This window comes from Monodon monoceros, unplaced genomic scaffold, assembly GCF_005190385.1.
Source record: "Monodon monoceros isolate NGI ecotype Baffin Bay Population unplaced genomic scaffold, NGI_Narwhal_1 Super_Scaffold_18, whole genome shotgun sequence".
Taxonomy (NCBI): Eukaryota; Metazoa; Chordata; class Mammalia; order Artiodactyla; family Monodontidae; genus Monodon; species Monodon monoceros.
Window position 1 is genome coordinate 3,925,714 of NW_021703774.1, and position 12,646 is coordinate 3,938,359.

Genomic DNA, 12,646 nt, shown 5'->3' on the forward strand with positions numbered 1-12,646 from the left:
GATTCAATTTCAGGAGTGGTAATTGGTCAGTTCATATATTCCAGTTCTTCCTGGTTCAGTTCTGGGTGATTGTACCTCTGTAAAAATGTGTTCATTTGCTGTAGATTTTCCATTTTATTGGCAAATAGTTGCTCATTGTAGTCTCTTAGTGTTGTTTGTATGTCTGTAATGTCAGTTGTAACTTCTTTTTCATTTCTACATTTATTGATTTGGGCTCTCTCCCTGTTTTTGATAATGAGTCTGGCTAAGGTTTTTCAATTTTTTTCATGTTTTCAAAGAACAAGCGTTTAGTTTCACTGATTTTTTTGGGTTTTTTTTTGAGGCTCTGTTTTGTTTATTTCTCCTCTGATCTTTATGATTTCTTTCCTTCTACTAACTTTTGGTTTTGTTTATTCACCTTTCTCTAGTTACATTCAGTGTAAGGTTAGGTTATTTATTTGAGATTTTTCTTCTTTTTAGGTTGTACTGCATAAGACTGCCCTCTTTGAACTGCTTTTGCTGTGTCTGATACGTTTTGAGTTGTCATTTGTCTCTATGTTTTTTGTAAATTGATTTAATTGACATATAGTTGATTTACAATGTTTTATTAATTTCTGTTGTAGAGAAAAGTGATTCAGTTACACGTCTATCTATCTGTCCATCTATCCATTCATTTTCATTTTCTTTTCCATTATGGTTTGTCACAGGATATTGAATAGATTTCCCTGTGCTATACAGTATGACCTTGTTCTTTATCCATTTTATGTATAATAGTTTGCATCTGCTAAACCCAAACTCCCAAGCCACCCCTCTGCTGCTCCCCTTATCCCTTGGCAAACACTATTCTCTTCTCTATGTTTGTGTGTCTGTTTCTGTTTCATAGAAGTTCATTTGCATATTTTACATTGCACATATAAGTGATATTATATGCTATTTGTTCTCCTTGTGATATAGGCCATTAATTTTCTATTTTGTGTGTGTGATTGTCTTTTTTAAAATTTTTGTTTTATATTGGAGCATAGATGATTAACAATTTTGTGTTAGTTTCGGGTGTACAGCAAAGTGATTCAGTTATACATATACATGTATCTATTCTGGTTCAAATTTTTTTTCCCATTTAGGTTATTACAGAATATTGAGCAGAGTTCTCTGTGCTGTATGGTACCTCCTTATTGGTTATCTATTTTAAATATAGTAGTGTGTACATGTCATTCCCAAACTCCCTATCTATCCCTCCCCCTGACTCTTTTCCCCTAGTAACCATAAGTTCATTCTCTAAGTCTGTGAGTCTGTTTCTGTTTTGTAAATAAGTTCATTTGTATCATTTTTTTCTTAGATTTTGATTTAAATGATATATATTTGTCTTTCTCTGTCTGACATATTTCACTTAGTATGGCAATCTCTAAGTCCATCCATGATGATGCAAATGGCATTGTTTCATTCTTTTTTATGGCTGAGTAATATTCCATAGTATATCTTTATCCATTCATCTGTTGATGGACATTTAGGTTGATTCCATGTCTTGGCTATTGTAAATAGTGTTGCTATGAACATTGGAGTGCATATATCTTTTCGAATTAGAGTTTTGTTCGTATATGTGCCCAGGAGTGGGATGGCAGGATCATATGGTAGTTCTATTTTTAGTTTTTTAAGGAACCTCCACACTGTTCTCCATAGTGGTTGTGTCAATTTACATTCCCACAAACAATGCAGGAGTGTTCCTTTTTCTCCACACCCTCCCCAGCATTTACTGTTTTTACATTTTTTGATGATGGCTATTCTGACTGGTGTGAGGTCATATTTCATTGGAGTTTTGATTTGCATTTCTCTAATAATTAGTGACATTGAGCATCTTTTCATGTACCTCTCGGGCATCTGTATGTTTTCTTTGGAGACATGTCTATTGAGGTCTTCTGACCATTGTTTGATTGGGTTGTTTGGTTTTTGGATATTGAGCTGCATGAGCTGTTTGTAAATTTTGGAGACTAATCCCTTGTTGGTCACATCATTTGCAAATATTTTCTACCAATCTGTGCGTCATCTTTTCGTTTTGTTTATGGTTTCCTTTGCTGGGCAATAGCTTTGAGTTTAATTAGGTCCCATTTGTTTATTTTTGTTTTTACTTCCATTACTCTAGGAGTTGGCTTGGAAAAGATACTGCTGTGATTTATGTCAAAGTGTGTTTGCTGTTATTTACGTCAAAGTGTGTTCTGCCTATGTTTTCCTCTAAGAGTATTATAGTATCCTGTCTTACATTTAGTTCTTTAATCCATTTTTTAGTTTATTTTTGCATATGCTGTTAAAGAATGCTTAATTTCATTTTTTTACATGTAGCTGTCCAGTTTTCCCAGCACAATTCATTGAACAGACTGTCTTTCCTCCACTGTATAGTCTTTCCATCTTTGTCATAGATTAATTGACCATGGATGATTACATTGATTTCTGGGATTTCTATCCTGTTCTATTTATCTATATTTCTGTTTTTGTGCCAGTATCATATTGTTTTGATGACTGTGCTGTGTAGTATAGTCTGAAGTGATGGAGACTGATTCCTCCAGCTCTGTTTTTCTTTCTCAAGATTGCTTTGACTATTTGTCTCTATACAAATTTTAAGATTATTTGTTCTAGTTCTGTGAAAAATGCCATTGGTAATTTGAAAGGGATTGCATTGAATCTGAATTGCCTTGGGTGGTATAGTCATTTCAATAATATTGATTCTGCCAATCCAAGAATATTGTATATCTTTCAGTCTGTTTGTGTTGTCTTCGATCTCATTCACCAGCATCTTATACTTTTTGGAGTACGGGTGTTTTGTCTCCTTAGTAAGGTTTATTCCTAAGTATTATTTTCTTTTTGATGTGATGGTAAATGTGATTGTTTCTTTAATGTCTTTTTCTGATCTTTCATTGTTAGTGTATAGAAATGCAACAGATTTCTCTGTATTAATTTTGTATCTTGTAACTTTACCAAATTCATTGATGAGCTCTAGTAGTTTTCTGGTAGCATCTTTAGGACTTTCTATGTATAGTATCATGTCATCTGCAAACAGTGCCAATTTTACTTCTTTTCCAATTTGGATTCCTTTTATTCTCTGATTGTCATATATAGGACTTCCAAAACTATATTGAATAAAAGTGTTGAGAGTGGACAGCCTTGTCTTGTTCCTGATCCTAGAGGAAATGCTTTCAGCTTTTCACCATTGAGAATGAATGTTAGCTGTAGGTTTGTCGTATATGGCCTTTATTAGGTTGAGAAATGTTCACTTTATGCCCATTTTCTGGAGAGTTTTTATCATGAATGGTGTTGAATTTTGTCAAAAGTTTTTTCTGCATGAATTGATCATATGGTTTTTATTCTTCAATTTGTTGATGTGGTGTATCATACTTATTGATTTGAGAATATTGAAGAATCCTTACATCCCTGGGATACATCCCACTTGATCATGATGTATGATCTATTCTTGTTGTCTGCTAATACTGTGTTAAGGATTTTGGTATCTATGCTCATCAGTGCTATGGGCCTGTAATTTTCTTTTTGTGTGTGCTATATTTGTCTGGCTTTTGGTATCAGGGTGATGATGGCCTCATAGAATGAGTCAGGAAGTGTTCCTTCCTCTGGAATATTTTGGAAGATTTGCAGAAGGATATGTGTTAACTCTTCTCTAAATGTTTGGAAGAAATTCCCTATGAAGCCATCCACTAGATTTTTGTTTGTTGGGACTTTTTAAATTACGGATTGAATTTCAGGAATGGTAATCGGTCAGTTCATATATTGCAGTTCTTCCTGCTTCAGTTTTGGGAGATTGTGCCTTTATAAAATTTTGTCTGTTTTCTCTAGGTTGTCCATTTTATTGGCAAATATTTGCTTTTAGTAATCTCTTAGGGTCCTTTGTATTTCTGTGATGTCAGCTGTAACTGTTTTTCATTTGGACATTTATTGATTTGGGCCCTCTCCTTTTTTTCCTGATGAGTCTGGCTAAGGATTCTGAATATTATTTATCTTTTCAAAGAACCTAGTTTTAGTTTCATTGATTTTTTTTGTTCTTGTTTGTTTATTTAGGCTCTATTTCATTTATTTCTGCTCGGATAGTTATGATTTCTTTCCTCCTACTAAATTTGGGTTTTGTTTGTTAATTTTTCTCTAGTTAAGTTAGGTGTAAGGTTAGGTTATTTATTTGAGATTTTCTTCTTCTTAGCTTGTATCACTAAAAACTCTCCTCTTAGAACAGCTTTTGCTGCGTCCCATAGGTTTTGGGTGGTTGTGATTTTGTTTTCATTTGTCTCAAGGGTTTTTTAAATAATTGATTTAATTGAAGTATAGTTGATTTACAATATTGTGTTACTTTTGCTGTACAGCAAAGTGATTCAGTTATACATTTATCATCTATCTATCTGTCATCTATCATGTATCTATTCATTCTTTTTCATTTTCTTTTCCATTATGGTTTATCGCAGGATATTGAATAGAGTTCCCTGTGCTATACACTAGGACCTTGTTTTTTATCCATTCTATGTACAATAGTTTGCATCTGCTAATCCCAAACTCAACAAGTTTTCTTGTTTCTGGTGTCCACCCCTGGTGAGTGAGACTGTTCTAGAGCCTGGAGCCTACAGGCTGTTGGATGGGGCCAGATCTTGTTGCTCTTGGCTCAGGCAAAATGTCTGCCTCTCATAAGAGTTTCAAGTAGATGAATACTCCCTTATATGTCTACTGCCAGCTTTTATGACCCCAGAGAGAGCCACAGCTGCTCCCCACCTCCCTAGGAGACCCTCCAAGACCAGCAGGTATGTCTGGTACAGGCTCCTATGAAGTCACTGCTTTTGCCCTTGGTCCCAGTGTATGCGAGTTCTTGTGTGAGCCCTTTAAGAGTGCATCTCTGTTTCCCCTGCCTTGTGAGCTCCTGCGGGCATGCCCCACTGGCCTTCAAAGCCAGATGCTCTGAGGACTCCTCCTCCTGATGCCAGGACTCTCCCACCCCTGTGGGAGAACTTCTGCAATATAATTATCCTCCAGTTTGTGGTTGCCCTCCCCCCCCCGTTATGGAATTTGATTGTATCTGACACAGTGCTCCTCTTGCTGTGTCATTGTGGTTCCTTCTTTATGTCTTTGGTTATAGAATCTTTTTTGGTAGGTTCCAGTCTTTTTAATCGATGGTTGTTCAGCAGTTAGGTGTGATTTTGGTGTGCTTGTCCGAAGAGGTGAGAGTAAGGTCCTTCTACTCTGCCATTTACCCAGATTTGTTTAAATGATCACAATTCCCACTGCCAGCAACAATCAAAAGAGTGCACTTTCTGCATCTTCTCCAGCATCTGATGTCATCACTTTTCATGTGTACTGATTTCTTTTGCTGTTGACTATTAATTGAATTTATTCTACTGTGAATTGTCTGTTTTATATCTTTTGGTCTTTTTTCTCCTATTTTCTTGCATTTTTACTTACCAATTTTACTAATCAATCTGAGGATATTTACCTATATGTGATTCCTAGTTTATCATTTGTATTTTGATTTTGTTTGTGGTATATGTTACCATATGATATCCATTGCCAATTATTTATGTGGTCAAAAATACAGCTATTATTTCTTTTTAGTTTCCTATCTAGATTACACAGGTTACCTACTCCCATGGTGTTATGCATTCTCCTAATTTATCTTTATTCCTTTCTTTCCCCCTTCCTTCCTTGTTTTAATTTAGATCATTAATTTATCTGGTATTTACTTTTCTGTATAGTGTGAGTTAGAAATCTGTTTGTTTTCATCTAGTGCCCTTAAGAAAACATACATTACCATAAACGTCATTCTCTCTCATATATTAAGGTCCCACAATACTTTATGATTGACCTTTATATTTCATTCCACCACTGTTCATAGATTCCTCTGCCAATACTATACTGCTTTAAGTAGCTTTATGGTAGGTTTTAATATGTAATAAGTTCAGTCTATTTTTATTTTTAAAAAAGTTTTAGGCTCTTTTTATATATTTATTTTTCCATATGAACTTTGACATCATTTTGTCTGGTTGCAAGAAATTATGAGATTTGGATCAACAATGCATTACTAACAAACATTATATAGTACTTGATATTTAATTTTCGCATCCAAAACATGGCCTCTTTCTCTATTCGGGGTTTTCTTTGTGTTCTTAAACAAGATTTTACGATTTCTTTCATATAGGTCTTATACGTTTTTCAATTATTTCTAGTTACCTTATAATTCTTAGCTATCATAAACTCTTTTCCTGTTTATATTACCAAGTTCTTGTTGCAAATATAGGGAAAATATACACCTGCAAACTCACCATGCATCCCTCCACCCTGCCTCACCCCCCTCATCTTTCACTTCTTGGACAGCCAAGCTTCTTCCCATCTGAAGCTTCCCAGGCATTCTTCCTCTGCCTTCCAGGATCTTCCCCTTGTCTGTTCTTGGACTGACTCCTTCTCACGCTTTAGGTCTGGACTTAAGTGTCACCTCCGCAGTGTCTCTTTTCCTCCATAGGAAATTTCCTCATCACAACTTGCATTTACATACTTTCATAGACGTACTTGGACTTGATTTTAAATCCATGGAAACAGAGACATTTGCTCAAGACTGTATTGTGGATCTGGTATATGGGGATGCCCAGTGAACACTGGTGGGGTTAGTGGATCAATTCTTTGATCTCGTTCTTTTTTATCACCTCTGCACTCCTGATCTAATATTTTCAGTTTCTTCACTTGCTACTTCTCTTAACCTCTTAACCATCATTTAATGTTTAAAGTTGAGCTACTACTACGCCTGGTTACCATCTACTTCTTCTCCATATGCCACATCTTTTCTGTTTTTACCCCCAACTTGTTTTCCACTCTTCTAGTGAATCGTCCACTTTGAACATCACCATGACTTCCGCATTAAGTCCAGGGTCCCAATCTTAATCCTTATTATCCTAATTTCTTTGTAACTTTTGGCAGCTGATAACTTCATGTTTTTCTTCTGGTTTACCTTCTGTTTTTGGTTCTTTTACGTCCTTACTTGTCCTTCCTTCCCTGACTGCTGCCGTTTTTGCACAATCCCCTGGAGTACTCAGCTCCACTTCCGACACTGTAAGCACTATACTATTAATTCAAGAAGAATAAACTGTGTGACTACCATGAGGGGAGCACCGTGTTAAGCGTATAACACCACACTGAACAACACAGGAAGCATCTGTCCTCCTGGAGCTTAGGGTCTAGCAGATTACAAATTAACCAAGAGTCACACAAGTGATCATTTGGGTGCACTGGGGTTAGCACCAAAGGAAAAGTATAGGATGAGTGGCTCCTGGAAAAGTTCATTTGATGTCAGCCATGGAAGAGTAGGAGGATTCTTGTGGCCAAAGGGGAAGAGCTATTTAAGCTGTACTAGCCCTAAGGTGAGAAAGAACTTGGGGCTCTTGGAAAACCAGTCCTGTGGGCCTAGAATGGAGAGAATTAGGCAAAAGTAGATGAAGACTGGGGTCAGAAAAGATGCATATGGTGTAACAACAGCTCCGTTTAGCAAGCACTCGCTTGGTACCAGGCATTGCACTTAGCCCTTTATAAAATGTATTGCAATTTAATTCTCTTGTAGTGTTTACGAATTTACATCACTACTTTATACTTGAGAAAGTGAGGATTAGAGAAATAACGTATGAACAGGATTATGCTTCTGGGAGTGAAAAAAATTATTTGCTATGCATTGTAATATTCGCAATGAAAATAATTTACTCAAAAACCCCTGGTTACAAATATTAACTTTCAGGTTCTCTTTTACTCTACTTTTCTCTCTTAAGGATTAAAATTAGAGACCCAAGTGAACAATGAAATGGGTGTGTAAGAAGACCAGAAAGAAACTCCCTCAGAGAAACCCCTCAATTAAAATGAACTTCACAAACATCCCCATATTGCTCTGAAAAACAATTTGAGGAGCCTGTTTTAATTCTTCATTAATTGCATCTGGAACCCACGTTATTAAAAATAGATAATGTAACAGCTCCACAGATATTTTCTGGTAAGGTTTTGTGGCAGCAATCTTTGTCAGTATGTCAACATTTTGATTTTAAAGTTCGTTAGTGCAGTAGTTTGGTGGTAAAGATAGCTGCACCAACTAATAATCCATGTAAACATAGATGCCTGGTACTGACTTTTCTAATTAACAAACATACTTTTGAAATAAAATTTCAAATAGTCCAACAGTATCTTAACCTAAAATTTCCTATTACTTACAATCACACATGCACACACACAGTGAGGCTGCAGGTTCCTTACTATCTGTCCTAGGTTATAAAATGAGCTATACTTCACCACAAGCTACTGGGAATGTGATCCTGATGTGTAAGGTATACCCCTCGCTCTACTACCAGCCTGGCAGATTTTATCCCATTAGGATCTTTCGGCCTCCAAGTCTCCAGACATGGTAGCGACTGTCACTTCCTATGTGAAAAGAACATTCCAACTATCTGTAATATTATTAGGGGTATACTACAGTGATAGGAATAGAATCTGTTGCCTGAGTTTTAGACACCTTTTATAATTTTAAGAAACTTTTCTTACTCAAAGACACTAAATGATGTACCAAAGAGAGAAGGGACAGGTGAAGATGTGCCTTCATTTAATGCATATTTAAAAGCCTACTTCTTAGGGTCTGTCAGCCCTCCACTATCACCACCCCCAACTGTTTTAATTCTCAGGCTTCTCCAAAATGATAGAGTTATGGAAATGAATAAGAACTGCTTCTGTAGATTAAGTGTTAAGTGAAATAAACAATGGTAGACTTTAGAGGAAAAAAATCATAGATACATAAAAATTTTTACTGTACTTAATTTTTAATTTTTATTTATATTAGGATATTATACAATTTTCAAAGCTAACAACAGAGTCTTTTTAGTATGTGTATTGGTAGCATAACAAAATAAAAGTACTTCACAAAAGAAGTCCATATTACAGTACTATTGAAATAGGAGGCATATGATAATTATGCATTCGTGGGTTATAAACATAATACATTCATTTTAAAGAAAAAAACATTTAATATGAATAACATTTTGGTTAAAATAAATATGCAAATGTTAACAGTAACACCTGAAGTGTATACTGATACAAGAATGGTGTTGTGTAATAGACACTATGTAGAATGGTAAGCGGTCATGAAGTGGCTGTCCTGTCTTACTAAATTCACAATCATTGCACATTGCTGAACGCTTTATTTATACAGGGATACGCTTCATCCACCATTCCTAAACCTCAGCACATGAAACAAAGTCACCCCATGTTGTGTCCTGGGGAACTGGTACCAAAGTCTAAAATAAGGGTTAGAATCAGATGTACCTTTCATTTTACTGTTCCTCATATCAACTCAAATGTTTTACTTAATCAATACAAAATTTACTTATAAGCAGAAATACAAAGAGAACATTTTATAGGTGATTATAAAAATTAATCATCTTCATAATTCTTTGACATGATCCCGTTCAAAATTAAAATTTGTTATGTGCAGTGGTTTCTGCAAGAAAAATATGAACACTTAGATAAAGATACAATGTCCAAAACAAAAAGTTTCCATATGTAGAAAACAATAATGGACTTCCCTGATCAATAAGTTCTTCCCAACTATTCCCTTCCAGCAGATAGATTCACTTAAAAGTTTAAATCTCTGCTTAAAAGTCCTGTGAGGCGTTAAGCTGATGATTTTTAGATCCATGTATCTTTAAAGATTGCAAGAAAAAGGAGTGTATCTGTTCCAACTAGAGAACATTTCACCTCCATGAATCATATTACATTAAAATGAACATGACACTAACGGTCAACAGAAACAATTCCCTTCGTCACTCTGGAGAGGAGGGTGCGGGCGTCCAATGCGGTCAAAGTCACCAGAATCTGGGAGAAACGGCATGCCCGGCCCTCACATACAGAATGACCACCTCTCCTGTGTCTGTCCCGGGATAAAATTACCCTCCATTCAGAAATGTTTAAGATACTGTAGCTGACTAAATTTAGAAAAAAAGTTTACACTTTTGCCCTTTGTACATTTTTAAAGTTTACAAATGACTTGGACGTATTCAAATGATTGTAAGAAAAAATACTTCTGTGGAAAAAATAAAACTAGCAGTTATATGGGCTAAAGGTAGGTGTTCTCTGAGCATGAGGGTTTCCTGTTGGCAGGATTATTGTCCCAAGGTTACATGGTGGCATGGGCGTCCTTAGGCAGTGAGTGCCACGCAGGCTTTTGGCTTCACAACTCTGGGAGGAGCTGGTCACCACTAACATGAAGGCATTCAGGGAAAACATCTCCATGACAGCATTTACTAAACTCTGCCCATTTCCTTAAACTAGACAAAGTGTTACCACCTCTGTTATCTTTATGCATGAATACAGTACTTTGCCTAAAAGCTTCTCAACAGAAACGTTTAGCTCATAAAAATTCTGTTTGTGGTAGTGGCCAGTTTTCATTTCTTTAAACATATTCTAAAGTTACAACCTTGTCGGATAAATTGAAACAGTATCAACGTTCACAGCTACAGTACAATGCACATCCTTCTTCCTAACAAGACACGGCACCGTGCATACACAGTGGTCCAGATTTTCAAAATTGAAAAAAAAAAATGTTTTCAATCCAGGAAAAGTGTTGGTATATCAAATATTTATTTTAAGGTTATTATGTTGTCAGAAAATCTGAAACATTAGTGGATAAAATGCATGTACAATATAAATAGGAAAGTAACTTGAATAAAAAAAAATTTCTGAAGGGGATCAATCAGAACTTCAATAAAATCTATGAATAAAAACATATGCTTACACTATAGTGTACAATCATGAGTAGAGCATTTAAATTTATAAAGAAATTGAAAATAGTACTGCAGGATTATTCGAAGAATATTTTTCAAATGTACAAAGAACAGTAAAAACACACAGAAAAGCCTTGGGCAATGTGCAACTTGGAAAATTACTACCACACCAGCCAAACAAATCCTTAACCACTTTTTAAATGGATTCATTTATACCATTTTAATGCAAGGAGAATTTCAAAGATATTAAAGTAAAACAAAATAAAGCAGAAAACTCTTCAGTGTCTGACTCACATTTTATCCCCAAATCTTTTCACATTTAATAGTTGCATTTTGAATGTATAAGCTATTTTAAATCTATAAGAGTTTTAAAGCTTCTCAAATAGTTCATATGTCTACATTTATCTTTAAGAATCCTATTTGAAAGCTACAATGCTAAGAACTAAAACACATACTTCAAACTTTTAAAAATAAAATAATCACAAAAGTTCACAATTGGGTTCATCTCAAATGTCCATAAATGACTGGAGAGCAGCACACAAGGCACATGTTCAGATACCTTCCTCAGGCTGCATGTCTGTCCCAATGGGGCCAAGCCGAGCCGCCAACATTTGGCACTGAGAGTCTATCTGAACATGATTTATCAGCACAAAACTCAAAATAATTCTAAATATCTTTAGCCATTAAAAACCATCATGTTCCATTTGCTCTCCTAACACGCAATCTGATTATTCCAAAGTCACTGGGGTTTGCAAGAAGGTGACTTAAATTGGTACAAAATGAAGCTTAGATGAAAACTGGTTAAGGATTCAAAGCACACTAGCTCTGAAATATTAGTCTTAACACCCAAGAACAGGGAGGTATGATTTGCACAGAAATACTTGAACTTGGGTTGCTTACATCCTCCACGCCGTCCATGCGCTCAGCTGCTGGCCATGCAGGCATGCATCCTCTTGGCCACGTCGTACACATATGTGATGTCTGGTCGCTTTTCTGGGTCTGGGTTGATGCACATGTTCACCAACTGCCGCAGCTGCAAAGACAGAAAAGACAACCTGCTTCAGGAAACCATTCTGGTCGGACAGTAACAAGGAACACACTTTGAACAGCTATAGACTTACAGGGTAAGTGTTCTGCTAAATGCTTATTTGGCTGGAAATATATGTGACCGCTGTCAATGACTTTACAATTAGTGGAAGGATCTAAGAAGCATATTCATTGGTGAGTGTTAATGTCAAGCATGGAGCATTCTCCATAATCAGAGGCTTTACAATGATCTTATGATCTTTCAAAGAAGTTTAATCAGAAGACAGAAGTCATGAAAGACAGTAAGTTTTAAACTCTAAGTCTCCAAATTAACTGAAGATCTCTACACGTTTATTTGATCTAAAGTTTACTACAATAGCCTTGACTGTAAGTTTAAATTTTCATAGCTTACTATATATCTAAGTTTATACAAGGAAATTAGGATAAATGGCTATCACATACATTTATCATAAACCAATTTATATATTTGCATATATATATAAAGTTTTTATTAGTTTTAAAGTAAAAGCACTCCTCCAAACTAAGAATAATAAAGGCAAACTAAGTAACAAATAGTATTCTAATTCTCAACTGTATGAAGTAGTATTTATATCCTCATTTTATAGATGAGAGGACTGAGGTTTACTTATTGGGTTGGCCAAAAGGTTCATTTGGTTTTTTGCGTAAGATGGCTCTAGTAGCACTTAGTTGTCTTTAACTTTATTCAAAACAATTTTGTTAGATTGTATGTGACACCTGTCATATCAGCGTGCATTTAAAAAAAGACTTATCAAAGTTGGTAAATTTTTGTGTAGCCATTTTAATATTGAAGATGGAAGAAAAAAAGCAACATTTTCAGCATATTT

At 35.5% G+C, this 12,646-nt stretch overlaps 1 protein-coding gene across 8 annotated transcripts in view; it reads right to left on the reverse strand.

The window, feature by feature from the left end:
- Window positions 1-8,788: 8,788 nt before the first annotated feature.
- The window catches only part of NEK7 (NIMA related kinase 7), a 146,187-nt gene continuing 142,329 nt past the window's right edge, over window positions 8,789-12,646 (reverse strand). For 7 of the 8 annotated variants that reach the window (XM_029231250.1, XM_029231246.1, XM_029231249.1 and 4 more), the window contains one exon: window positions 8,789-11,787. In XM_029231250.1, coding sequence (XP_029087083.1) covers window positions 11,677-11,787 — 111 coding nt within the window. In that variant the 3' untranslated portion in view covers window positions 8,789-11,676. The remainder of the gene's footprint in view (window positions 11,788-12,646) is intronic. The other variant, XM_029231254.1, reaches the window with a different exon arrangement.